We start from the raw sequence: 25,424 nt of genomic DNA on the forward strand, positions 1-25,424 counted from the left end.
TATACAAAAACATACACACACACACAACCATTAACCATGTTTAACGTTTTGAGCAAAATAATCGTGATTAGCATTTTATCGTGCAGCCATACTTCGACATATTCATTATTACATTTACTCATATACTGTATTTGTTTATTATTATTTAATTATTTATTTTATTTCTTTGCTTTTTCCCTCCAATGTTGAATGTCATTTCTTATTGCTTTGCATTAAGGTCCATTTATGAGTGGTTTGTCCACAAGAATTGAAGTAAATTGGTGGAATTGAAGGGTGGTCAGAAAGATACTCACATGCGCATTGATTTGATTCTGTAAATTGCAGGTCAAAAACAAGCGTTTAAAAAAAAAAAAGCTTTAAAAAAAATCACATTTTGACTATTATTTGTTTATGTTTTTGGTTTCAGTTTTACCCCAGCTGCTGCCCATGGCCACAGGGATGGATTTGCACAGCCGTCATGGTGCAATTTTGGCCTGTGCTGAGATCACTCATGCTCTCTATAAGCTAGCAGCCCAAAACAACAGGTTACACCCGCTCTCTGTTAAAAACCTTTCCTATTCCTGAGTGTGTTTTATGTAATTGCTTCATTTCTTTGTAGGTCAGTGACTGACCTCATGTCCTCTGACACCATCGAAGGCCTTAAAGATATTCATCAGAAGGTCAGTTTCTTGTGCTGTTTCGTGAAATTATTCATTAAAACAGGTTATCATTACTAATCCTCCACATTTCCCTTCAGCTCTCTGACAGAAAGCAGTACAGGTATGCACTTGCTTCAGTGCTTGACATCAAAGCTTTTAAGAGCATTTATTTGTCTATAGTTCACAACTGAAGTCTTTTTTGACCCTAGGGGATTTGGTGGAGAGCTTATGAGACCAGCTGGTAAGACAAATTAAATACGTTTTGGAAGTATGTTTAAAGAATCCGTTTATCCATAAATGCAAAATTACTGTTAATTTACTTGCTGTCAGATCTTTTATTTTTCTTATCGTAAAAATCTTAAGCTCACAACCACTAAATTTTTCATGACTTGTTTGCATTCAGCTTTTAGATTTGCATGTTTAATGCACCACAGGTTTTGAATAGTTATTTAAAAAAAAAAAAAGTCTGAAGATGGAGTAATTTGATGTATACATTTGCATCGTGGCAATAGAAGTCCATGGAGATGTTATGTCCCCAGAAATATTCACTGATAATTCATAATTAAAAGGTATAGTTCACCTGTGACTATTTACTCATCTTCAAGTGGAAAGAAATAATTAATAATTTGGAAATAGACATTCAATTCAATTCACCTTTATTTGTAAAATGCTTGTACAATGTAGATTGTGTCAAACCAGCTTCACATAAAAGCTCATTGTAAATTGGAACAGTGTAGTTCAGTTTTTTTGTGTTTAAGTTCAGTTCAGCTCAGTTCAGCTCAGTTCATTGTGGTTTATAATCATTACTGAGAGTCCAAACACTGCAGAGCAAATTTATCGATGCGTAGCTCTACCGATCCCAAACCATGCAAGCTTAAGAAAAAACTTGACAAATTGACAAAAGTGAAGAAAAAATACGTTGAGAGAAACCAGACCACTCCTGACCACCACAGCAGCTGCTCAGGATACGGTCTGGTCCAGGATATAGAAACCTTAGGATCATCTTGTCGCTGGTCGTGGATCGAATCAGTGACTCTGCATAATCTGAGGGCCTCGGGAAGAGGATCCCCATGTAGAAAAGGAGAATAAGGAGAATAGTTAGCGTAGCTGCTGTTCATAGTGTATATAAATAAGATGCAGAAACCTGTCTGGAAACCCACTAAGTGATGCACTGAGTGTATGCTTTACTAAACAGATAGGTCTTTAATCTAGTTTTGAATTGGGAGAGTGTGTCTGAGCCTCGGATGTTAACAGGAAGACTATACCAAAGTTTAGGAGCTATAAATGAGAAGGCTCTACATCTCTTACTGGACTTTGCTATTCTAGGTACCACCAGAAGCCCTGAGTTTTGAGATCTTAAAAAGTGATTTGGATTGTACCGAGACAGGAGCTTGGTTAGACAAACAGGAGCTACATTATTTAAAGCTTTAAATGTAAGAAGCAATATTTTAAATTCAAATAGAAACTTAACAGGCAGCCGGTGTAAGGAGGATACAATTGGGGTGATATGATCATATTTTCTAGACCTGGTAAGAACTCTGGCAGCTGCATTTTGTACTAATTAAAGTTTGTTAATGGAGGATGCTGGGCTGCCAGCAAACAGCATTACAGTAGTCCAGCCTAGAAGTCATAAAAGCCTGAACTAGCCTCTCTGCATCTGAGATGGATAGCATACTTCATTACTTAGCGATATTTCTCAGATGAAAGAAGGCAGTTTTTGTGAAATAGGATATATGATTTTCAAAAATTAAATTGCTGTCTAATATGACACCCAGATCTTTTATAGTAGAGCTAATGCTAACTTTGTATCCCTCTAACTGTTAATTGAGTTGAGATCTTGTGTACAGGATTTAGGCCCAATAAGTAATAATTCTGTTTTATCTGAGTTTAAGAGAAGAGAATTGTTGGTCAACCAGTCTTTAACATCTTTAATACACTTAGTTAGCTTAGACATTTCAGACATCTCATCAGGTTTAGTTGAAATATATAATTGAGTATCATCTGCATAGCAGTGAAAGCTGATCCCTTGTCTTCTAATAATGTCTCCCAGGGTTAGCATGTCAATTGTAAACAGCAAAGGGCCTAAAACTGATCCTTGAGGCACCCCATACTGTACTGGGCTGACTTGTGAAGGCTGTCCATTTGTGTCCATTATTCACAAACTGGTAATGGTTAGATAAGTATGACTTAAACCATTGTAGAGCCTGTCCCTGGACACCTGTAGACTTTAAGCGATTTATGAGGATATTGTGGTCAATGGTGTCAAATGCCGCACTAAGATTGATAAAAACTAATATCGAGATGCACCCTTGGTCAGCAGCTAAGATTAAATCATTGGTTATTTTCACTGATGCGGTTTCTGTACTGTGATGAGCCCTGAAACCTGACTAAAACACTACAAAAACATTGTTTGTCGGCAGAAAGGAGCATAATTGGGTAGAAACAACTTTTTTCTAGTATTTTACTCATAAATGGAAGATTTGATGGAAGATTTGAGGCCTATAATTAGCTTTGTTGCTGGGGTCCAGTTGCAGTTTCTTAATAATAGGCTTAATAACAGCTAGCTTGTAAGAATTTGGAACTTGGCCTAAAGATAATGAAGGGTTGATAACATTAAGAAGAGGTTCTCCTATAGCAGCTAGCAATTCTTTCAGTAATTTGGTTGGAATTGAGTCCAACATACACGTCGCTGGTTTAGAGCTGTTCATAATTTTATTTTGCTCTTCCTGTTCTATGATTTTGAACCAGTGTAGGTTATTATGATTCAGTGAAATGTTTACTGGATCCGAAGTATAAGGCGGTTTAACATCATCTATTTTTTGTCTAAAAGCCTTCTATTTTATCACTGAAAAAAGTCATGAAGTCATCACTACTAATTTGCGGCGGAACATTTTGTTCCAAAGATGACAGATTATTTGTTAATTTATCGATGGTGTTAAATAAAAATGCGTAGTTGCTCAGCTCTGACAGATTTTAGAGTCCTTCTATAGCTGGACATACTGTCTTGATCAGGTTCAGGTTGTACATACGAGATGTAGAATCGGACACTCAAAGTCTTACATACTCATATTTATTAAAAGGAAAAGGAAAACCTATTTTGTGACCTGTGTAAGAATATTTTGACTATAACATATACACTGCCTGACAAAAGTCTTGTCACCCATCTAAGTTTTAGTAACAACAAATAATAACTTGACTTCTAGAGGGTCATTTGGTATCAGAAGTGGCTTATATGAAAGGCAAAGGCCTCTAGATTACGCTTTTTTTTACCAAAAAAATAAAACATGATCATGCCTTGATTTTTAATTATAGAAGTCATGGTGCAGTGGTAAAAGAATAAAAAACTGTGTGTGACTCCCATGAGCTTAGAGGACTGCATCCATACATCTTTGCAATGACTCAAATAACGTAATAATAGTCATCTGGAATGGCAAAGAAAGCGTTCTTGCAGGACTTCCAGAGTTCCATCATTCTTTGGATTCATCTTCAATGCCTCCTCCATCTTACTCCAGACATGCTCTATAATGTTAATGTCTGGTGACTGGGCTAGCCAATCCTGGAGCACTTTGACATTCTTTGCTTTCAGGAACTTTGATGTGGAAGCTGAAGTATGAGAGGGAGCACTATCCTTCTGAAGAATTTGCCCTCTCCTGTGGTTTGTAATGTAATGGGCAGCACAAATGTCTTGATACCTCAGGCTGTTAATATAGCCATCTACCCTGCAGATCTCTCATGCTGTATGCCCCCCATACTGAATGTAACCCCAACCATGATTTTTCATGTACCAAACTTGACTGATAATCTTGGATCCATGCAGTTTTTTGTTTAAAAAATAGCATCTGTGCAAATTAGTGTTGCTCTTCTCTCATTAACTATTGTCATTATTTTGCTAAATGATACCATTCAACTTTGTGAAGTTTATTCATAAACTAATTTCGAGAGGATCACGTGCTTATGATTTATCACGGCCAGTCTCGCATTTGCTAATCACTAATCTTCCAATCATATGAGCCCTAAGCCACTATAAATATCCTCAGTTTTCAGTTCACTTTATCTTCGTTTGGAAGAAACCCCCCTCCTCCCCTATTCTCCTCCTTTACCTGTGATTGGGCGGCACGGCGGTCCAGTGGTTAGCACTGTGAGCCCCACAGCAAGAATACTGCCGGCCCTAGTTCCATAGGACCGTTGGGTGTTTCTGTGGGGAGTTTGTATGTCCTCCCCGTGTCCGCGTGGGTTTTCCCCGGGTTCTCTGGTTTCCTCCCACCATCCAAAGACATTCAACATACATAACAATCAAGCTTGTCTAATCCCTTACGTTCCGTTAGCTACAGCAGCAGGGGAGTTCTGAGATCCACCGAGCTCAGGCTCCCTTCTTGCTCTGCCAACGGGAGGAAGCCCCGGGCTCGAGGAGCCCTTGAGCTCGGGGCTCTCTCCCGGGACAGCATGCCAAATAAGCTTTGTAAATCATCAGCTAAGTGTGAACTCTTGAAATGTTGTTTAAAGTAAAATAAAAAGTTTATGATAGTGTTGATAGTCAGGAAAAAAAGTAGCTTAAAACCCACTAGCATCATGTACAAAGACTTGCGTTGAATTCATGCTAAAACATTGTGGACAGACAAAGCTGTAAATGTGCATACGCTGTGAAAAATGTAGATGTATGAAACACTGTGCATGCGCACTCCTACGCATATTCTATTTGTACAACCGAATTAACATAAAACTGAGCGCATGTGCACAATCGCGAAACCCCTCTCTGCCTCCTCCCATTTATAAATATGGTAATGACTCTATTTTGGCAAACCCAAACGAAAAAGCAATGGCAAAAGCAAGCAAGAAGAGAAACCTAATCACAGTATGTAAATTGGAGGTGCTCCTATCGAATGTAGACTGGAGAAAATGTGTTATTTGCAAGTTTGTTCTCTGGAATTAATAACAAAAGAGAAAAATAGAGTGGGGGAGATTAGCTGACGCGGTTAACGCAGTGGGGTCTGAACATCACACTCTGAGTAAATAAAAAAAAAGAAACGATCCGATGTAAAGGTGCAGGTATAGAGAAGAACAGCGCCGCACCGTCAAAGTGTGGACCAAACAGGCGGGGGAACAAGGGATGCTGATCTAACACCCTTTGAGGAGTTGCCTCAATTGTGGGTGACGCTTTACTGTCTGGAGTAGTATCCGTGTCTGGAAGAATGTATTAGAGGAACACTTTGTTAGGGCAGTATAGCAAGGCGGTATATCAAGGCAGCGCCACTGGCATTTCACCACTGGCATCCCAACCATGCTCTTTGTGAGGATGCATTGATCATGGGTTGACCCAGGCCACCTTGCTACAATATTTAGTTTGAGCATCACATATTATTTGCACATTTATTAAATGGAAATGTTTCCAATTCACGTATGCAAATTCGTCTTCTCATGGCGCCTTTATAGCAATGGGCGTGCAGTCGATCACTCCGATTACATTGGGAAAACCGGCGATCGTTACAAATTGCGCTTTAATGTTTGGCTGGTCGACTCTATGGTATGGAAACCTTATTAAAGATCAAAGATACTTTGCAGTGTGCAATTTAACACAATTGCCTCTAGGAGTCGCCAGTGGAAATAAAGCAAACACACACAAGAAATGCACGTACGCCAGACATGAAGTTGGCATGGACCAACTCACATTCTCACGTTTATTTCATCGTTAGTAAATCCAAACGTGAGCTTGAAATCTGGCGTGCCCAAAGTTTTTGTGCATACACAGCGTTGATGCATGAGGCCCCAGGACGCACCATGCTGAGTCATGTGCCTTTTGGACCGAAAAAGCTGTGTGTGAACAGGAACACACCAAACTGACAACATTTAACTGAAATGAGAATGTCCTTTCTATCTCTGCATAAGAGGAAGTACCTTTCCTTAGTGCTGCACACATACAAACCATAAACAAAGCAGTGTTTATTTACCATTTTCACAGTACTTCTCACTCACCACTGAAGATTTTGCTCATGCAAATATGTCTGATAATCTGATAATCCATTCCTATTTTTGATTTTTTTGGAAATGACTCGTATTACAGGTCTACTTGAGTAAAACACTTTGAATCCATTCAGCCAATTTCTTGTTCTGGTGGGCTTAATTTTGCTTAGCGTAATTAATTGAATGAGATCTGGGACCGTTTGTATAAAACTGCTCAGTGTTTACTCTTAAGAGTTTCAAAATTCTAATAATGACTTCATTTTACTTTTATTTCTAGACATAAGATTGAGTGTGAATTCTAAAGGTTCTTAAGTGTTAAGACTTGGCCTCAGCTCCTAAATTATTTAGGAGTGTTTGGGATGTATCTTAACCTAGTTAGGAGTTGCAAGTTGGCAGCAGAGAGGAGACCACACACCTTTCAAGTAAAAAAAAATGTGTTGCAATTATAAGATGAGTTTAAGAGGAGTTGAGATGAGTTTAGGAGGAGTTTCTCAAATGTTTGATCTTGAAGGTATTCTTTTTGTCGCTAATCTAGTCAGAAATACAATAACTTCTCACACTCTAGAAAAACAATGCCTTGACTGCAGGAATCAAGGTAATAATGACTCTAATTTTTTTGGCGACTGGAAAGATGCAGTAGTGCACCAGTGATGACTTAGGCCAGGGGTGTCTAAACTCGGTCCTGGAGGGGCGGTGCCCTGCTGAGTTTAGCTCCAACTTGCTTCAACACACCTGCCAGGACTTTTCTAGTACAGGGGTGGGCAAACTCGGTCCTGGAGGGCCGGTGTTCTGCGCAGTTTAGCTCCAACACTAATCAAACACACCTGAATAAGCTAGTCAGTGTCTTCAAGATCACCAGAAATCTATAAGCAGGTGTGTTTTGTTAGAGTTGGAACTAAACTGTGCAGGACACCAGCCCTCCAGGGCAGAGTTTGCCTACCCCTGTGTTTAGGATATCTAGTAAGAACTTGTTTAGCTGGTTCATGTGTGTTTGATTGGGGTTGGAGGTAAACTCCCCAGGACACCGGCCCTCAAGCATTAAGTTTGGACTCCCCTGACTTAGGCCCAACACAATCCACAGCCAGCAGAGTCATAAACAGCACTGTTGCAGCAGTAACAACACCAAACATAAAAAGGCAGTTCATTGACTTTCCAAGAACTCCAAACTATACAACAAACGCAAGTGGCTTTTATGAGGATTGCAAGCTTCCCTGGAGCCTTCCCTTCCTTTGGAGTCATTGATGGCACTCATGATCGCATCATTGCTCTGACTGTAAATAAGGAGGCATATGTCAATAGAAAAGGATTTCACAGCATCAATGTTCAAGTTGTGTTTGATGCCAAGATCCTGGATCTTCTGCCAAAATGGCCAGGATCAACACATGGTGCTTTGGTTCTTTCAGAGAGTGGCCTCACGGAGTTATTTTGAACGAAATTATGTTCCCCATGGATGCCATCTAGAAGAACACTTTCCTCCTTGGACCAGTTTGGCTTTCCTTTTGAATCCATTTTTTAAGTGTTTTAAGCTTCAATCTTTCTTTTATATACAGCTAAGAGTGCAATTCACAATTATGTGATTTATCAGCCTAATGACTTAAGTAGCATCACATTTGTGCATGCAATCAATCAATTTGTGCAAGATTGTGTAAAATGCATGTACCTATTTGTATTTTTTCACATAATGCAAAACTACTTCTTCATGACATTTTAAATTATTGAATAGGGCGAGGCAGTGGCGCAGTAGGTAGTGCTGTCGCCTCACAGCAAGAAGGTCGCTGGTTCGAACCTCGGCTCAGTTGGCATTTCTGTGTGGAGTTTGCATGTTCTCCCTGCGTTCACGTGGGTTTCCTCCGGGTGCTCCGGTTTCCCCCACTGTCCAAAGACATGCGGTGCAGGTGAATTGGGTAGGCTAAATTGTCTGTAGTGTAAGAGTGTGTGTGTGAAAGTGGATGTTTCCCAGAGATGGGTTGCGGCTGGAAGGGCATCCGCTGCGTAAAAACTTGCTGGATAATTTGGTGGTTCATTCCGCTGTGGCGACCCCGGATTAATAAAGGAACTAAGCCGACAAGAAAATGAAATGAAATTATTGAATAATTTTATTGCATCAATTCATCAGTGAATGGTGCCGTGCTGCTGTGACTTCATTCTTGCAGGCTCCTGATAGGCTGATTAAGAGGTCAAGGGCAGCCATTTTGTGTTTCAATCATTGTAGTTCTTAATTTACAACACTTAAAGGTGCAGTAGGTGATCTTCCACAATGCTAACATTTTAGCATAAATCTCTGAATCACAGTCCCTCCCCTACCGTCTAGAGCCACGATTCCTTAAAAGAGCACATCAAAAAAACCCTCTCTCATGAGTTGAAAGTGACTAGTGTTTGTCCGGCGGCGTGCAGTCCAAACTGACATGCTAGTTCAGAGCAAGTATTTAGAGTTGCATGGCAAACAATATAGGGAGAGACTAGGCGGAATAGCGGTATTTACTTGTGTTTTGTCGTTAAACTAATTAAAATCTACATTATCAATGTTGTAAAAGGTCTCTTATGGAACTGAAAATAATTTTATCAATCTTTTATTGGAAGATTTTAGTGGCTGAACAACACTTCTGTGAAGATATAATCCATTTGTAACAACATCTAACGTTACATCAGCTTTACTTGAAGCTAAAATAGTTAAAAAAAAAAAAAAATTCCTGTCTAAGAGAAATCCTTCAGACATTGTGTCATCCTTTCTCCAGCATGCAAGAGTAACTCCAATATTGATTCAGGTTTTTAAAAAGTTTTTATTCTGCAGGTTTTTACCGGTCGCGCGCATGCTCTCTCTTGTGAATGCGCGGCGGTCGGCGGAGCTGGGTACAAACGGCTGCGCAGTTGTTCAAATCTGCATTTGCTGACAGACAGATTGGGCTAGTTATCGGAATTATTAGAGATAACGGTCTGACTCTATTTAATTGGATGAACATTCTTTATTTTTATGCCTTACCCAAAATATAAAAATACATATAAATACATTAGGATCATTTACTTTAATCTACTTTTAATTCAGAACTTAAGAATCTGTCTCAAACTTTACTCCTACTCTTGAAGTTCTACTTCTTACTAAGAATTTGTTGACACTTGAGTCAAAATTTAAGGCCCAATCCCAATTCTATCCCTTAAGCCTGGTTTATGCTTCTGCGTCGAGTGATCGGCATGACCCACGGCGCATGCAACGTGCGTAGCTAAGCATTCATTCTTCTGCGCGCTGTTTCTGTTGCTCTGCACTTCCGAAATGCTTCCCAATCTCTCTTTGTGTTTCGGGTGTACTAGGTTCTATGAGGATCCATTCTTGGCCCTCTATTATTTTCTCTCTACATTCTTCCTTTAAGCGCAACACTCCGCAAACATAACATAAACTACCACTGCTATGCTGATGACCTCTAACTAAATTTTCCTATTAAACTAGGAAAAGATTTATCATTAGAACACCTTTTCTTATGCCTAACTGACATTAAGACTTGGATGACCAATAATTCCCAGCAACTAAATCAAAATAAAACAGAAGTGCTCCTATTAAGTCCTGCTGCTTCCAATGATTCAATTAAAACTCAGCTTGGATTTCTAAGTAATCTGCACAGTCATGCCAAGAATCTCGGGGTAATCTTTGATCCACTTTTGCAGTTTGACAAGCATGTAAATGCAGTTGTAAAGAGCAGCTTTTTCCAACTGCGATCGGTGGTAAAAGTGTCAATGTGTAAAACTGTAACCTATGCTTTTATCTCCTCTCAGTTAGACTACTGCAACTCCTTGTACATTGGTCTACCTCAATCAACACTTTCTCCATTACAGTTGGTCCAGAATGCAGCTGTCAGATTAATAACAGGAACTAAGAAAAGAGATCATATCTGCCCTGTCCTCACCTCATTGCACTGGCTTCCTATAAAATTCTGATTTTAAAATCCTTATTTTTATGTATAAAGCTTTGCACAATTCTACCCCAGCCTATGTCAGCGGGCTTATTAGGCCATATAAAGCCTGTAGCCCATTAATTCGATTAATCCGATGATCAGTTTCTTTTGTCGATCCCTCGATCTCGCTGCAAATCAAAAGGTGATCGAGGTTTCTGTGTTGTGGCCCCAAGGCTCTGGAATAGTTCCCAGTTGAACATCAGAATTTCCCCATCCTTCTAAATCTAGCTTAAAGACTTATTTTTACTCCCTTGCCTTTGATGTAACTACTTATTTGTATTTTAGCATTACATTTATACATGTATATTTTCTTTTCTCACATATTTAATACAAGTTTTATTGTATTTTCTTAAATATTGTATCTCATTGTAAAGCACTTTGGATCAACTTGGGTTGTATTAAATTGTGCTCTATAAATGAAGTTTGCTTTGCCTTGCACTGCCTTGCCTTTTAGCAAACTAAAGATTGTAATTTTTGATTTCATGTGATCATCTTTAATACATTTCTCAGAGTTTTTTACACCCTGATCTGGTATTGTCTTTTTTTACAGTGTGTAGCCTCATTGAAAAGCTCTCTCTCTCCAAGATGCCCTTCAAAGATGAGCCAGTTATCGGTGAGTGCTCTACATCTGCACAAGGAGTGATGCTTTGATGGATTTGTGGTGTTGTTGGTAGATTTGACGCATTTATGTAATGAGTTTTCTGATTTCTCGCAGCTGGTTGGCAGTGGTTGATCGATGACAGCTTGAAGAACCTTCACCTGTTCTCCAGTGGAGTCAGACGGGGCATACAGGTACAATCCCAAATCAAACACACACAGAGAATGGCTTACAGCTGGATAGAGTGTGGATGTGATGAAAATAATGTATGTGCTTTCTGAAGGATGCCGCAGTCTCGGCATTGGCAGCGTTGTGTTGGCAGTATTATCAGGTTGAACCTGGAGTAGCGGATGTGAAAATGCAAGGTACATGAAACAACTTTAATTTTGACTTTTTTTTCTTTTTATTCTTAATTATTAAAAAAATAATAGGTAAAATGCATGTCCAGCCAGGTCCAAACTTATAGTCTATAATAGAGCTTTCACAATAACCACAATTTTGACAAACCAACCGTACAGGAATGAAATCAACTGCAAAACCCTTTTTTTTTTAACACTAAATTATTGCACACTGAAGGTTAAATAAATTCATAATAAATAAAAGAGTTGTTTTTTGTTTGTTTTTTTTTCTTTTAATTGTTTGTATCTGAAACTGAAGCAATGGCAGATACTCTTGTGCCAAAACTAAAAACTTTGACAAGTCAGTGAGCAAAAAGGACAGTTAGCTACAGCCTTGGTGAAATCTGTCAGACCTGACAAAAGCGCAATTTGTGCCTAGGATTTTTAAGTACAGGCTGTGTAGCCAAAATGATAAGAATAGGGTATATGTACATAGACTTTTCATTTCAGCTAGCCAGCCTTAGCGCTTCCGCTTCCATTATAATAATTTTTACTGCCTGATAGATATATACAATATAAAGTGACTCTCACACTGGGCAAGATGCACTCTATTTAATTATTTAATTAAACGTATTTATATATAATTAGACTTATTTATATATAATTGTATATATTTGACTTAGTGCTATTTAATTATTAGCCTTATTGCTATTTATTTATTAGTAACATAAATCAAATCAGATTATACAAATATGTTGAAATAAAAATGAGTTCAGTGGTTTTAAAAACATACAGGATTATTTTAGCATGGCAAAACAATATTTTCTTACCTTTTTTATATTTTCTTAAATCTAAAGGCATCAATATGCCAAAATAAATGAGTATTTCCTTAAAACAAGCAAAAAAATTTGCCAGTGAGGTAAGCAAAACAATCTTGAGGTAAGATTATTTTGCTTTTGCCCCATTGGTAAATCTTTTTGTATGTTTTGGGGAAAAACAATACCAAAACAAGACAATGTTTTTGGCTTGTCCATAAAAATGCTATCATTTTTAACTAATCATTTTTAGATATTTGGTCTAAAAACAAGACAACCAATCAAAGTAAGAAAAGCATTTTTTGCAGCTAAACTGCTAGACCAGTGCAATTTGTTTCTATGCCAGCATATACTGTATGCCTGGAGAATAAATATATATTTTTTATATATGGTTTTATGTTGTTTAAATTTATTTATTTATTTATTAGTAAAAATATATATTTAATAATTATGGCAGCACAGTGGGTAGTGCTTTCGCCTCACAGCAAGAAGGTTGCTGGTTCAAGCCACGGCTGGGTCAGATGGCATTTCTGTGTGGAGTCTGGTCCTCCAGGTTGGGGGTTGAGCGTTAGTCTAACAACCCACCTCGTAAAAATGAGATGTTATGAAACACCAACGTGTGGATCGAGCCCTGGCTGTTTCAGTTGGTATTTCTGTGTGGAGTTTGCATGCTCTCACCATGGATTTCCTCCGGGTGCTCTGGTTTCTCCCACAGTCCAAAGACATGCGGTATAGGTGAATTGAATAAGCTAAATTGGCCGTAATGTAATTGACTGTGTGCAAAAGTGTGTGGGTGATTCCCAGTGTTGAGAAGGGCATCTTCTGCATAAAACATATGCTGGATAAATTAAATTAATAAAAAATAATAAAATTAATAATTAGTAAATTAATAAAAGGACTAGGCCGAAAAGAAAGTAAATTAATGAATGAAACGCCAACATGGTCAACTTCGATATAAACGGCCCTGGAAGTAAATGAGTAAGTAGTTAAATATTATGTTATTTAGTTTCTGTTTTCAGGATTTAACAGTAGGCTAAATAAAAATGACAGCAGAACTTGACACCAGAGCTGTACATGCAATGTGAAACCTTTATATGCGGGGGTGTTTGGCAGGAATACTGCATATCATGCTATTGAACCATCCAGATTTACCGCAAGATACATTTCCTCACTGCGCCAGCCCTAGGCTACAATTTAGCAGAAAAGAGTAGTTTTAAGATCACATGAAGTCCTTTTTCATTTTTCTTCCCAAATTATTTTTTTGTAATAATTCTAAAGCATATATAAACAGTTAGTTAGTTAGTTAGTTAGTTAGTTAGTTAGTTAGTCAGTCAGTCAGTCAGTCAGTCAGTCAGTCAGTCAGTCAGTCAGTCAGTCAGTCAGTCAGTCAGTCAGTTAGTTAGTTAGTTAGTTAGTTAGTTAGTTAGTTACAACGTTGCCCAAAGTGCTGAACACAATTAATACTAAATAAAATAAAACCTACATCACATACATTATTTGCAGGGGGCAAAGGGGCAAACCCCTCAACATTAAAAAGGCTCAAATGCCGTTTGAGACGCTTTTTAAAACAGATATAGTTGGAGCATGTCTGATGTGGGGTGGAAGCCCGTTCCAGAGTTTTGGGGCCATAACAGCAAAAGCCTGATCTCCACTTCGCTTATACCAGGACCTTGGTACAGAAAGAAAAAATTATCAGAAAACCTTAGTGACCTACCAGGATTATACAGGTCTGATAAGTAAGGTGGTACCAAATCATTTAGGATTTAAAAACAAAAATAATATGTTAAAATCAATCCGTGACCTAACAGGCAGCCAGCCCAGAGAGAAAAGACCTGAGGATATGTGCTCGTACTTGCGAGTCCCTGTCAGAAGTCTCGCAGCTGCATTTTGTACTAATTGCAATCTATTCAGGGCATTTTGGCTAATACTCACATATAGAGAATTGCAATTGTCAAGTCTTCTCAAAATAAAAGCATGGATCACCTTCTCAAGGTCATTAAAAGAGAGAAATGACTTCACTTTTGCCAAGTCGTAAATGGAAAAAAAACTGGATTTAACAACTGAATCTAATTGTTTGTTAATATTCAGATCACTATCGAAATGAAACCCAAGGTTTTTTCTTTTTTCTTCATTGAAATTGAAAAAAAAATTGACAACAGCCAGGTCTTTACCTCGATTAGACATCTCATAAGGGAGTCAAGCCCATTTTTATCTTTACTTTTTAAAAGGGACATAAATCTAAGTGTCTTCAGCATAAAAATTAAAAGCCACCCCATATTTACGAAAATGGATCCTAAAGGTGAAATATAATAAGAAAATAAATTAGGTCGAAGGGTAGACTCTTGCGGAACTCCACATGTTAGGGGTGTGAGGATAAAAAGGTCTGACCAACATTAACACAAAAGCTTCTGTTTAACAAATAAGATCTAAACTATTTAAGAGCAGAGCCCTGAATGTGCACCAAATTCTCAAGACGGAAATAAGGATCTCATGGTCTATAGTGTCAAAAGCTGCAGTAAGGTGCAGAATGTCATCCATCACGCGTAGCGGTGCAGACTTTTTTTATTTTAACAATAAAAAAGGAGGCGTCTTCAAACTCTACCCCTAAACCTACCCCTCATTAAAGGGATGACCAAATCGTACTAAATGGTACAAATGAGATTGTACAAATGAATATGAATATAATTAGCCACTATATCAATAAAGTTACAAATTGCCTTGCTCATGGTAAATCAGTACTAATGGTTTTGAAATTATTGAATGTTTAACAAGCAGTAATTGAGTGTACGTGACATGCTTTCTGCCATTTATCTATTTGTGGACACACAGAAGAGCTGGTCAGTCAGTACCTATCGGCCCTGCAGAGTCCAGAGGTTTTGACTCGCTGTGGCTGTGCTCTCGCCTTGGGCTCACTACCTCCGTTCATGATCCACAACAAACTACAGCAGGTCAGACCCTTAGAACTCTTATAGGACAAGACTTAAACCACAGTCACACTAGACTTTGAGCATGTCAAACTTTTTATAATGTAATTGTGTTTATAATTTATCTCACTAAATAGGTAATAGTGCTGGGCATTCTTTGCAATTGATCACATCCAAAATAAAAGTTTGTTTTAACACAATATATGTTTATCTATTATATATTTATTATGTATATTGACACAAACACACACATACATAGAAAAAAAACTTTTGTTACAAAAATATTGGAATTTATATATGATTGGTATCATGTACATGCAGTTGACATCACAATTATTAGACCCCATTTAATTTTTTTACTCTATTTCTGTTTAACAGAGCTGATGTTTTCAACACATTTTTAAGCATAATAGTTTTAATAACTCATCTCTAATAACTGTTTTATTTTATCTTTACCATGATGACAGTAAATGAAGTGACATTTAATGGCTTAACTAGGTTAATTAGATTAACTAGGCAGGTTAGGGTAATTAGGCAAGTTATTGTATAAAGATGGTTTGTTCTGTGAACTATCGGAAAACAATTGCCTAAAGGGGCTAATAATTTTGTCCTTAAAATGGTGTTATATTAAAAAAAAAAAAAAGCTTTTATTCTAGTCGAAAAAAAAAAAATAAGACTTTCTCTAGAAGAAAAAATATTATTAGACAACTTTGTTTTTTTTTTTTTACATTTATTTATTTATATTTTTGCTCTGTTAAACATCATTTAGAAAATATAAAAAAAAAGATTTAAAAAAATGTAAAGGTGAGCTAATAATTCTGACTTCAACTGTATATATTTGAGATCTCAATATAAATAAAAAATATATATATTTTTTAAATACATGAATTTGTGTTTAACGGAGAGGAAAACAAAATTGTGAAAATTTCCTTGCTCTGTTAAACATCATTTGGGAAATATTAAATATTAAGTTTAAAAAAAACTTTTTATTTTGGATATGCTTAATTCTGTTTAATTTTTGCACTAAATAATACCTAACAATTTAAATAAAGAAATACATATTTTTGCTTTTGCATAATGTTTAAGTTCTGTAGTCTAAAAAACGTAAATTTAAGATGAATCAAATTCAAAAAGAGCTTTATTGACGGGTATGTTTATTAGAAGGAATTACAAGGAATCTGTTGTCGTGATAAATGTTTTCATCGTGTGACAGAATGACAGTGACAGGACAAAAACATTTAAAAATAAGAAGTAAAGAGATTAAAATATAAAAATTGACAAATGTATGTACAGGTATATTACTATATACTATATATTGTATGTATAGCTATAGTATGTGCACGCTGAAATGTAAACTAAGTTGTTAAATCAAAAAAGTATATATATACATGCACACACACACACACACACACACACACGCACACACACACAGTTAAAGTCAGAATTATATAACAACAAAATTAAAATGAAGACTAAAATAATAAAAGAAATAAAAAAAAACGAATTAATTAAAAAAATAAATTGAGTAAAAGGAAAGAATCTTCTACACTTTAGAAATCTGTAAGATGCTTAATAAGCGGCATTTAGGCGTTAAAATCTTTTAAGGCATTTAGGTGTTAAGAGCCTTTTTAACTTGGATATAAAAACAGAAAAAGATGATGCCTTTATCTAATAGATAAAGGTAAATCATTTCAAAGTTTAGAAGCAGCTATGAGCATAAGCATGTAAGTAAATAAATAAATAATAAATGCAAAAATAACTGCAAAAATAAATGCAAATAAGTAAATAAACAGTAAAGTAAATAATGATATAAATTAATAAGTAAATCAATGAGTAAAAAGTAAATAAATGTGTAAATAAAAATTAAGTCAATAAATAAATAAATAAATAAATAAATAAATAATTTAATAAACAAATTAGTATACAAACAATTAATTCAATAATTATGTAAGTAAATAAACAAATAAGTTAATAAACAGTTAAATAAATACACAAGTAAATAATTTAATAAACAAATTAGTAAATAAACAACTAATTAAATAATTAAGTAAATAAGTAAATAAACACTTATATAAATAAGTAAACAAATAATAAATGTCATATTTAAGTAAATAATAAAAAAGTTAACTAAATAAACAAATAAAAAAGTAAAGAAATAAGATAATAAGTTAATAAACAAGTAAATAATTAAACATGCACATAATTTAGTAAACAGTTAGGTAAATCAATAAACAAACAAGTAAATAGATAAGTAAATAAACAAGTAAAAATAAGTAAACAATTAAATAAACAAGTAAATAAATAAATAAATAAATAAATAAATAAATAAACAAACAAACAAACAAACAAACAAACAAACAAACAAACAGTAAAGGGAAAAAATAACTAAATACATGAGTTAATAATTTGTTTTCTAAAAAAGTAAAAAACTGAAAAAAATAAAAGGTGTCCTAATTGTTTTCCTAATCATTTTCATACATGTTCTCCAGATCCTGTCTGGGCTCCAGGCAACCTGTAGGGTTGCTCAGAAAGGGGAGAGTCTAACAGAAGCCAGGAGGGATGCTGCCACAGCCATGTCTCAGTGAGTAACACCACCGTCTGAAGAAGAAGAAGAACCAGTCCGGCTGAGCCTAGCATGAGCCAGCCTGGTCAACGCCTCCTGCTGCTTCCTGCTGGACCTGAAATTCGTGTCTCATTCACTGCTTTGCTTTGTCCCATCTTGCGCTGCGTGTCCATATGTCCTTTGTCTTCTTGTCTTCTCAGGGTGTGTGTGGCTGTAGGAGTGTGTGCGCAAGGCAGGTCAGACCAAGTCCTGTGTGAGGACAATATAAGGCCTGTGTATGAAGCCCTGCTGGGTTGTATGAACGACTACAGCACTGACAGCAGAGGAGACGTGGGGGCCTGGTGAGTTTAAGTGCCTTTTTGGAGGTGTGCATGTGTACAAACCACAGTTCACAGTCTGCACAAAGTCGATTCAATACATGCTCTTAAAATGTCTTTATTGTTTTCATTTTAGTTTTATTGTCTAAAAATGAATTCACACACGTCTAAAAACATGGTATTTTTTGTTATGTAATAAAAAGAAAAGTAAAAAACTGCTGCAACATTTTTATTTAAAATTTGAAAGTTACATTTTACATAAATTCATATATATAAAACCAGAGAAGCTCAGTATTGTCATTAATTACCGGTAAATTTAAAATAATAATAATAATAATAATAATAATAATAATAATATTATTATTATTATTAGTAGTAGTAGTAGTAGTATATTAACAATAACAACAATAACGGCGATTATTATTATTAACAACAACAATAACTGATTAATATTATTGTTATCAGTAATAGTAGTATAAGTAGTATATTAACAATTATCATTATTATTATTATTATTATTATTATTATTATTATTATTATTATTATTATCATCATTATTATTGTTATGAATGTTGTTGAGACAACAACAACAACAATAATAATAATAATAATAATAATAATAATAATAATAATAATAATACATGTTATAATAATAATAATTATTATTATTATTATTATTATTATTACTATTATATTAACAATAACAACAGTAACAGCGATTATTATTAACAACAACAACAATACCTGATTAATATTATTGTTATTAGTAATAGTAGTTGAAGTAGTATATTTACATTATTATGATTTATTATTATTATTATTATTATTATTATTATTATTATTATTATTATAAATGTTGTTAATACAATAATAATAATACGAAGAAGAAGAAGAAGCTTTGTTAATACAATAATAATAATTAATATTATTATTATTTTTTTTTTGTCTTAACAACATTTATTATTATTATTATTATTATTGTTGTTGTTGTTGTTATTGTTGATATTGTTAATAATACAATGATAAAAATTAATATTATTATTCAAATAATAATAATAATAATCACTATTACCATTATTATTATTATTATTATTATTATTATTATTATTATTATTATTATATTAACAATAACAACAGTAACGATGGTTATTATTATTATTATTATTATTAACAACAACAACAACTGTGATTAATATTATTGTTATTATTATTATTGTTATAGTACTAGTAGTAGTAGTATATTAACAATAATTATATTATTATTAATTTTGTTGATATTAGTGTTAGTATTATTATTATTATTATTATTATCATTATTATCATTATTATTATTAATGATATTATTATTCAAAATAATAATAATGATATGCTACTTTGTAAAAATATTACGGTGCTAATTAGTTTAATAAATAAGAAAACAAATAAAATTATATTTGCATTGTTTGTAGGTTATTTCTTTCCTGTTGACTCTCATTGGTTAAAAATAAATAAATCAGACAAATATTTATGTTTAATATTTATTATATTTAATACAATAATACTTAAGTTTCACTTCAATTTGACTTAGATTTGTGAGTTTGTCCAGAACTTTCATTAATACGATTTTACCAAAAACGGTAGATTATATTTCCCAAAAATATATATCCACAGCCTGCTTTTACTGCCCCCAGGAGTGATGCATTCCTGACATTCCTCACAGGTGCCTTCAGGCGCAGCAAACCCTCAGCATAATGCTGAAAATGTCAACAAGCAACATGTGCAACAATCTTTAATGCCTTCATGACTAACAGCATCAACAAATATTTGAAGCATCTATCGTGTGGTTATGTAGGAGCAGTTTGGCAGTGTGACTCTGTGTTTCAGGGTGCGAGCGGCAGCGATGAGCAGCCTCATGGACGTGACATTGCTGGTGGTGGCATCGGCTCCAGAGCTGCTCTCCTCTGACCTGTGAGTTGATATCAGTTGCCCTTAGAGGGGACCTACTGTATTATCCAAAATGTGTGTAAACAACCGGCCTATAATGAGAAAAATGCAGCCATTATAATCCCAATGAATTATAAACGATAATAATTTCCAGGTTCCACAACCTCCCCTACATTTACATACGATCAGGATTCTTCTAGGATTTTGTGGGACCTTTTTTAAAAATGTATTTTTATTTGTTGAGATATTTTTGTTTTTTGCCTAAAATGACTGATTTTGCTATTACTTTTTTTTCTCAAAACTTCTGGCATTGTTTGCAAAAAAAAAAAAAAAAAACACTGAACTGCAAAATCCTGGAGGGACTGATTATGATAATCTGAGTAATCTAAGGCTACATAACACAACAACCATGTTGCCAAAAACATACTTTAGGCGAAAATTGCCTAAAATGCTGCATTACATATGGCAGGCCAATATTTGCCACTGTCAGTCTGTTAGTAAACAGTACCTGTTTGGAGCTGATAACATGCCATCAGTTGCTCGCACTTGTGTCTATGCATGCTTTGTTGAGTGTGTAAAATTTGTCTTCACTTTTGGATGTAAAATGAAGTAACTCCTCACTTTGCTCATGAAGCTTTAGGACAGTAGTTCCCAACCTTTTTTTTTATAAAAAATTTTTCCCAAAATTTTTTGTTATATCTAGATATGTTTATGCACAAACAATAGCCTAATGTAAAATATAAAAGCAAAACTTTAAATTAACCCTATTTAAAATTCAATAACAAAAATCAGTATTCACACTAGTGTGTTTGGGAAAAAAATAATGTAGTCTCTTACAATTTAATACTTACATGTTAATTGTTATACTCTATTAATTAGGGTGAGGAATGCTGCGAGGAGAATGAGTGAGACTGTCTTTTTTGTGGAGGACGGATTACAAATTTGTCCATTTTTGGTCAGCTAGATCAGTGGTCCTCAACCTTTTTTATCACCTCGGTGGGGTCAACGCTTGACAATTGACAATTTTCAAGTTTTGTAGGTTGCTAGGCAACCATCAATTGTTTTCTTAGAGGATGACAAGCTGACAAAGCATTGCTGTCGCTCTTATACAAATTTTATGTATGGAGAAAATTACAAAGCACTGCAGTGTTTGTGTGTTCTGTGTTTGTCTGAGAAAATTAGTCTTTCCAAAATGTGAATATTCCATACAAGCTGCCGCTGATCAGTCAGTTCTTGTCACGGGACTTGCGGTGCGCTAGTGGGGTTCATTGGCTTGAGCACTGCTTGTGGGCCGTCATTTGTGATCTCCATTAGTTGATCTTCTTCCACATCTATAGTGGATTCACCTGATTTGTTGACAAATGAGTAGGCCCACACAGAATCTGTGCGCGCAGAATTCCGCAGATTTTTAGCATCATTGATTCTGTTTATTTACTTGTGTAAATGTGTGTCATTTTTTCAGTTTTTCAATTAATTACAGTCATAATATTGACTAATGTGAATATATTCATATGATTAATTTACAATGCAGTTTTTAAAGTAATATTTTCTGTCTTTTAGTAGATATCAGAGAGACTTGGTTTGTTTACCAAATCAAGTGGATTTAATTGGATTTGCATTGTAAACATTAAATAAAAGTAAAAAAGGTAATATTTTTTATTTCATATATTAAGATTTTAGTTATGATACTCACAAAATAATTCTGCATAAATCCGCAGATTTTTAACACAATTCTGCGCAGAAATAGCGAAAAATGTTCGCAGATTCCATCTGACCCTACAAATGGGTTGCGAATCCATACCTTGGCAGTTCGTTGTTCCTTCACTGGGCCTTTTCCTCTTAGCAAAGAAACTTTCCGAAGACGTCTGTTTTATACTCATTTTGCTGCATGTGGGTTAAATTTTGGGCGATCAAGTAACTGTGATGTGACCAATGTCGGCAATGTCCGCCACGTAACCAATATAAACTAATATAAAACTAGTGCATAGCTACATCACATGCATAAATCAAGCCATGGACATTACATTAAGAGGGCTAAAGGTTTAAAAAAAAAGCCTATATATCAAAAGAAGATGGACAAATGAGAACTTTTCTGTCATAAACTATACTAAAACAGCTTGTCAAAAGCTGCGAACAGATTGCATACATAGAGAAAAGAGCACTCTTTAATTATCAGCTGTTAGTCAGCGCCCGCTCTGTTTTTTACCTGCTCATTGCGCCTTTGCCGTGTGCTGTGTAAATGCAGACCATCACATACCAGTCACTTTAAAAAGATGATGTCATCAAAAAAATCAGATACAGTCACAAAATCGGAATTGACCATCAAGATCTGTAGTGTAAATGCAACCTAAAAGAGTTTTTTTGGACTGATATCAGACCTACTTTCGATATCAATATCGGATCGGGACATCCCTAGCTAAGTGACATTTTTCCACTGCAGTAAGTATGGTTATAAATGCGTCACACTGCTCGCATGTAGCTTTAAACACAACAACAAAGGCGGCTGTGAGAGAATAACCGTTTCTTAAACATCTGATGAACAGCCTCCTCCACGAGGTTATGTCATCTTTACATTGTTTTCTATTTTCCACGGACAACAGCTGAATAGATCTGCTTCTGTATGTAAACTCATAAAAAAGACGTGGCATGATGAGGTGGTGTTTGACCACCTTTGACTCTTTAAAATCTCTCTGTGATCGATCTTTGCAAATGTTACTATGTACTATATTCGCAGAGTTCCGAACTGTGTTGGTAGATTTATCCAAAAAAGTAGCACCGTCAGTATAATTCATAAATGCATTTTTTTGCTTGCTAAAAAAAATGACAGAATTGTACTTAGTTTAATGTTTATTTGCTAGGGCCAGCACAACAGGATAGAGCAGTGACATGTCAGCTTGTAATTTCTGAAGTTTTGGCTTAATGAAACTTGCTTGTTGGATATTTTCTGGTGTGTCAGAAAAGCATATAAAGGCTCCAACTTCCAATGTAAAGCTGTAACTCATTTGCATTTAAAGTGACACACAATTATTATTATTTTTTTTTTACTTGCACATTTGATAAGCTACATGGTATAATCAGTGCCCCATTTTGAGTCAAAACTCCAAATACAAATTCTAGAGGTATCAAATATTTACTGTACATCTCTACCTTTGCAATTAGCTCTGACAGGACTGATATGTTCCCCGTTGTCTGTAGTGTCCTGCGCATGATGTGTTGCCTGGCCCAGCAGGCTGCGGAGAAGATCGACCGCTACAGGGCCCATGCTGGCACTGTTTTTCTGCGCCTGCTCCATGGCACAGATCCTGCAGTACCTCACATTCCCCACCATGAGGAGCTACTGAGCATCTTCCCTCCGTAAGTGAAACAATTCAAATCAAAAGTTTTGTGTATCGAGAAATCTGAAAAATTATAGTTCAATTTATTAGTTGCTATGAGTAATCATTCTTACTAGTTTTTAAATTAAATATTGTGATACAATATAGGCCTATATGACTCTACTTTCTTATATCTATATATATCTTTCTTACTTTCTATATATATATATATATATATATATATATATATATATATATATATATATATATATATATATATATATGTATATATACTTTTTTTTAATGTTTTACTTATTAGTATAGTCTTGAAGATTTTATTATAACATAAACTACATTAAATAAAAAATATGTATACAAAGTTCTGTCATGAAACTGAAATATAGGACTGATAGATCCTATCCAATCGGCTTCCCATGATATAATCAAAAAAATGGCATATGTGATAAGTTGATGTCACTTCAGCAGCTAATGAGCTTGCTCCTCAACATTTATATACCTTATTGTCATGTGCTTTAACATACTGAAGCCAGTTTTCAGAGACCCCCCTCCCTCCACCCCAGCTCCACCTGTGTATAGATTTACTACTGGTGTTCATAAGTGTTACGTTGTTGGCAGCAGCAATAGTCTAAGCAGCAGCAGCATAGCAGATCTCTTCTGCCAAAACCAAACATATCAACATTGCATATTCATATTCATAACCATACTTAGGCCCAATCTCAATTCTACCTTTTAGCCCTTCCCCTTAGTATTTTGCCTGTTCCCGTGAAGGGGTTTCCAAATTATTTTTAGTTGAAGGCGTAGGGCTAAGGGAAAGGGGTAAAATAGCCCTTTGAATAAAGATTTTTCAGGACCACACCAAGGGGTCGAAACCAAGGCGTAAAAAAATTTCCCAGAATACACCAGCCATAACGGCAGAATAGTTACACCCGGAAATAAGGAAATCAACAAATTAGTATTTTTCGTCATTGCAATTTTTTACAACAAACAAACATGTTTTAATATATTCATAACCACTTTCGTTATTTACTGTCATGTTAAAAAAAAAAAAACGAAATTTTTGGATTTATAATACATAATCATAACTCCTGTATAGCAGTCCCACAACATTCTGACACTCGATGACACTCGAATACCCTGTCAGATAAGTCTAGTGGCTGGAAATGGGATTTTACAGCGTCTGCTATAATGTTAATGTTGTTTTTGGTGTGTTTACATAGATGAATATGGCCACTGTGTAAATGCACAGTATTACAATCTTATTTCCACATCATATCATTATGATAACATAATATACGCCTTCAGTGATTTCCTCAAGATAAATACCAAAAAAATAACACATCTGGGATAACTTTAGCAGTCGCGATCGTCTTATCTCATTCGAATCGCGATGACAAATGGTGACGTGTGCAGGTGCTGTAGTGCTGTCCCAATTCTTACGGCCCATTCACACGGGGCTTCAGCATCAACGTTTGACAAAGGGTGTGGCTGAAGTTGGGGTTGAAGCGATCGTCTTAACACCCTCAGCCAATGAAATTAGTCAGCAATCGGCTTCTGTCTGAGCTGATGCAATTGCATTCAGCGATCTGATTGGCTGATGCTTCCATCAGCGCTTAAAAAGTTGCGCAAGTCCCAACTTCTGCAGCGAGCACCACCACTGAAGCGGCGCCGACGGCTCCACAATGCAGTTCGGCAACAATTAACTTTACCCATTCAAATTGAATGGGAAGCGTTGAATCTGATGCCCCGTGTGAATGGGGCGTTAGGGGTGAATTTCCCCTGTACAGTGCCTTGCACTGTGAAGCCCTTCCCTTGTACACTCGTTTTTAAGGGCTGAGGGGAAGGGGTACAAAAATAGTATTGGGATTGAGCCTTAATTTCTCCAGAAGTTCTCATAACAGAACTGTGGTTAATATTATTGTGTTATTAAAAAAAGAAATAACAACTTTAAATTCTACATCTCTATAACTATGGATCAGAACAATAGTTATACTTTCGTTTTTTTACCTTTTGCAGTAAAAAGCAACAAAAATGGTTTGCTCTGATGCATTTATTAAAGTATAAAGAACCGGAA

General features: G+C 35.4%; 1 protein-coding gene and 1 long non-coding RNA gene across 2 annotated transcripts in view; both read left to right on the forward strand.

The window, feature by feature from the left end:
• Positions 1 to 25,424, forward strand: part of LOC147846022 (uncharacterized) — an 885,319-nt gene that overhangs the window by 616,281 nt on the left and 243,614 nt on the right. The gene's annotated exons all lie outside the window — the stretch shown is intronic.
• tbcd (tubulin folding cofactor D) overlaps positions 1 to 25,424 on the forward strand; it is a 93,917-nt gene that overhangs the window by 52,103 nt on the left and 16,390 nt on the right. The window contains exons 20-31 of the mRNA XM_087245093.1: positions 407 to 524; positions 599 to 659; positions 737 to 759; positions 848 to 879; positions 11,091 to 11,153; positions 11,256 to 11,332; positions 11,422 to 11,503; positions 15,121 to 15,239; positions 17,705 to 17,796; positions 17,979 to 18,119; positions 19,959 to 20,042; positions 23,214 to 23,372. Of these exons, the coding sequence (XP_087101219.1) occupies positions 407 to 524; positions 599 to 659; positions 737 to 759; positions 848 to 879; positions 11,091 to 11,153; positions 11,256 to 11,332; positions 11,422 to 11,503; positions 15,121 to 15,239; positions 17,705 to 17,796; positions 17,979 to 18,119; positions 19,959 to 20,042; positions 23,214 to 23,372 (1,051 nt within the window). The remainder of the gene's footprint in view (positions 1 to 406; positions 525 to 598; positions 660 to 736; positions 760 to 847; positions 880 to 11,090; positions 11,154 to 11,255; positions 11,333 to 11,421; positions 11,504 to 15,120; positions 15,240 to 17,704; positions 17,797 to 17,978; positions 18,120 to 19,958; positions 20,043 to 23,213; positions 23,373 to 25,424) is intronic.

Source organism: Danio rerio, chromosome 3 (assembly GCF_052040795.2).
Source record: "Danio rerio strain M-AB ecotype USA chromosome 3, GRCz13ab, whole genome shotgun sequence".
In the NCBI taxonomy this organism is placed as follows: domain Eukaryota; kingdom Metazoa; phylum Chordata; class Actinopteri; order Cypriniformes; family Danionidae; genus Danio; species Danio rerio.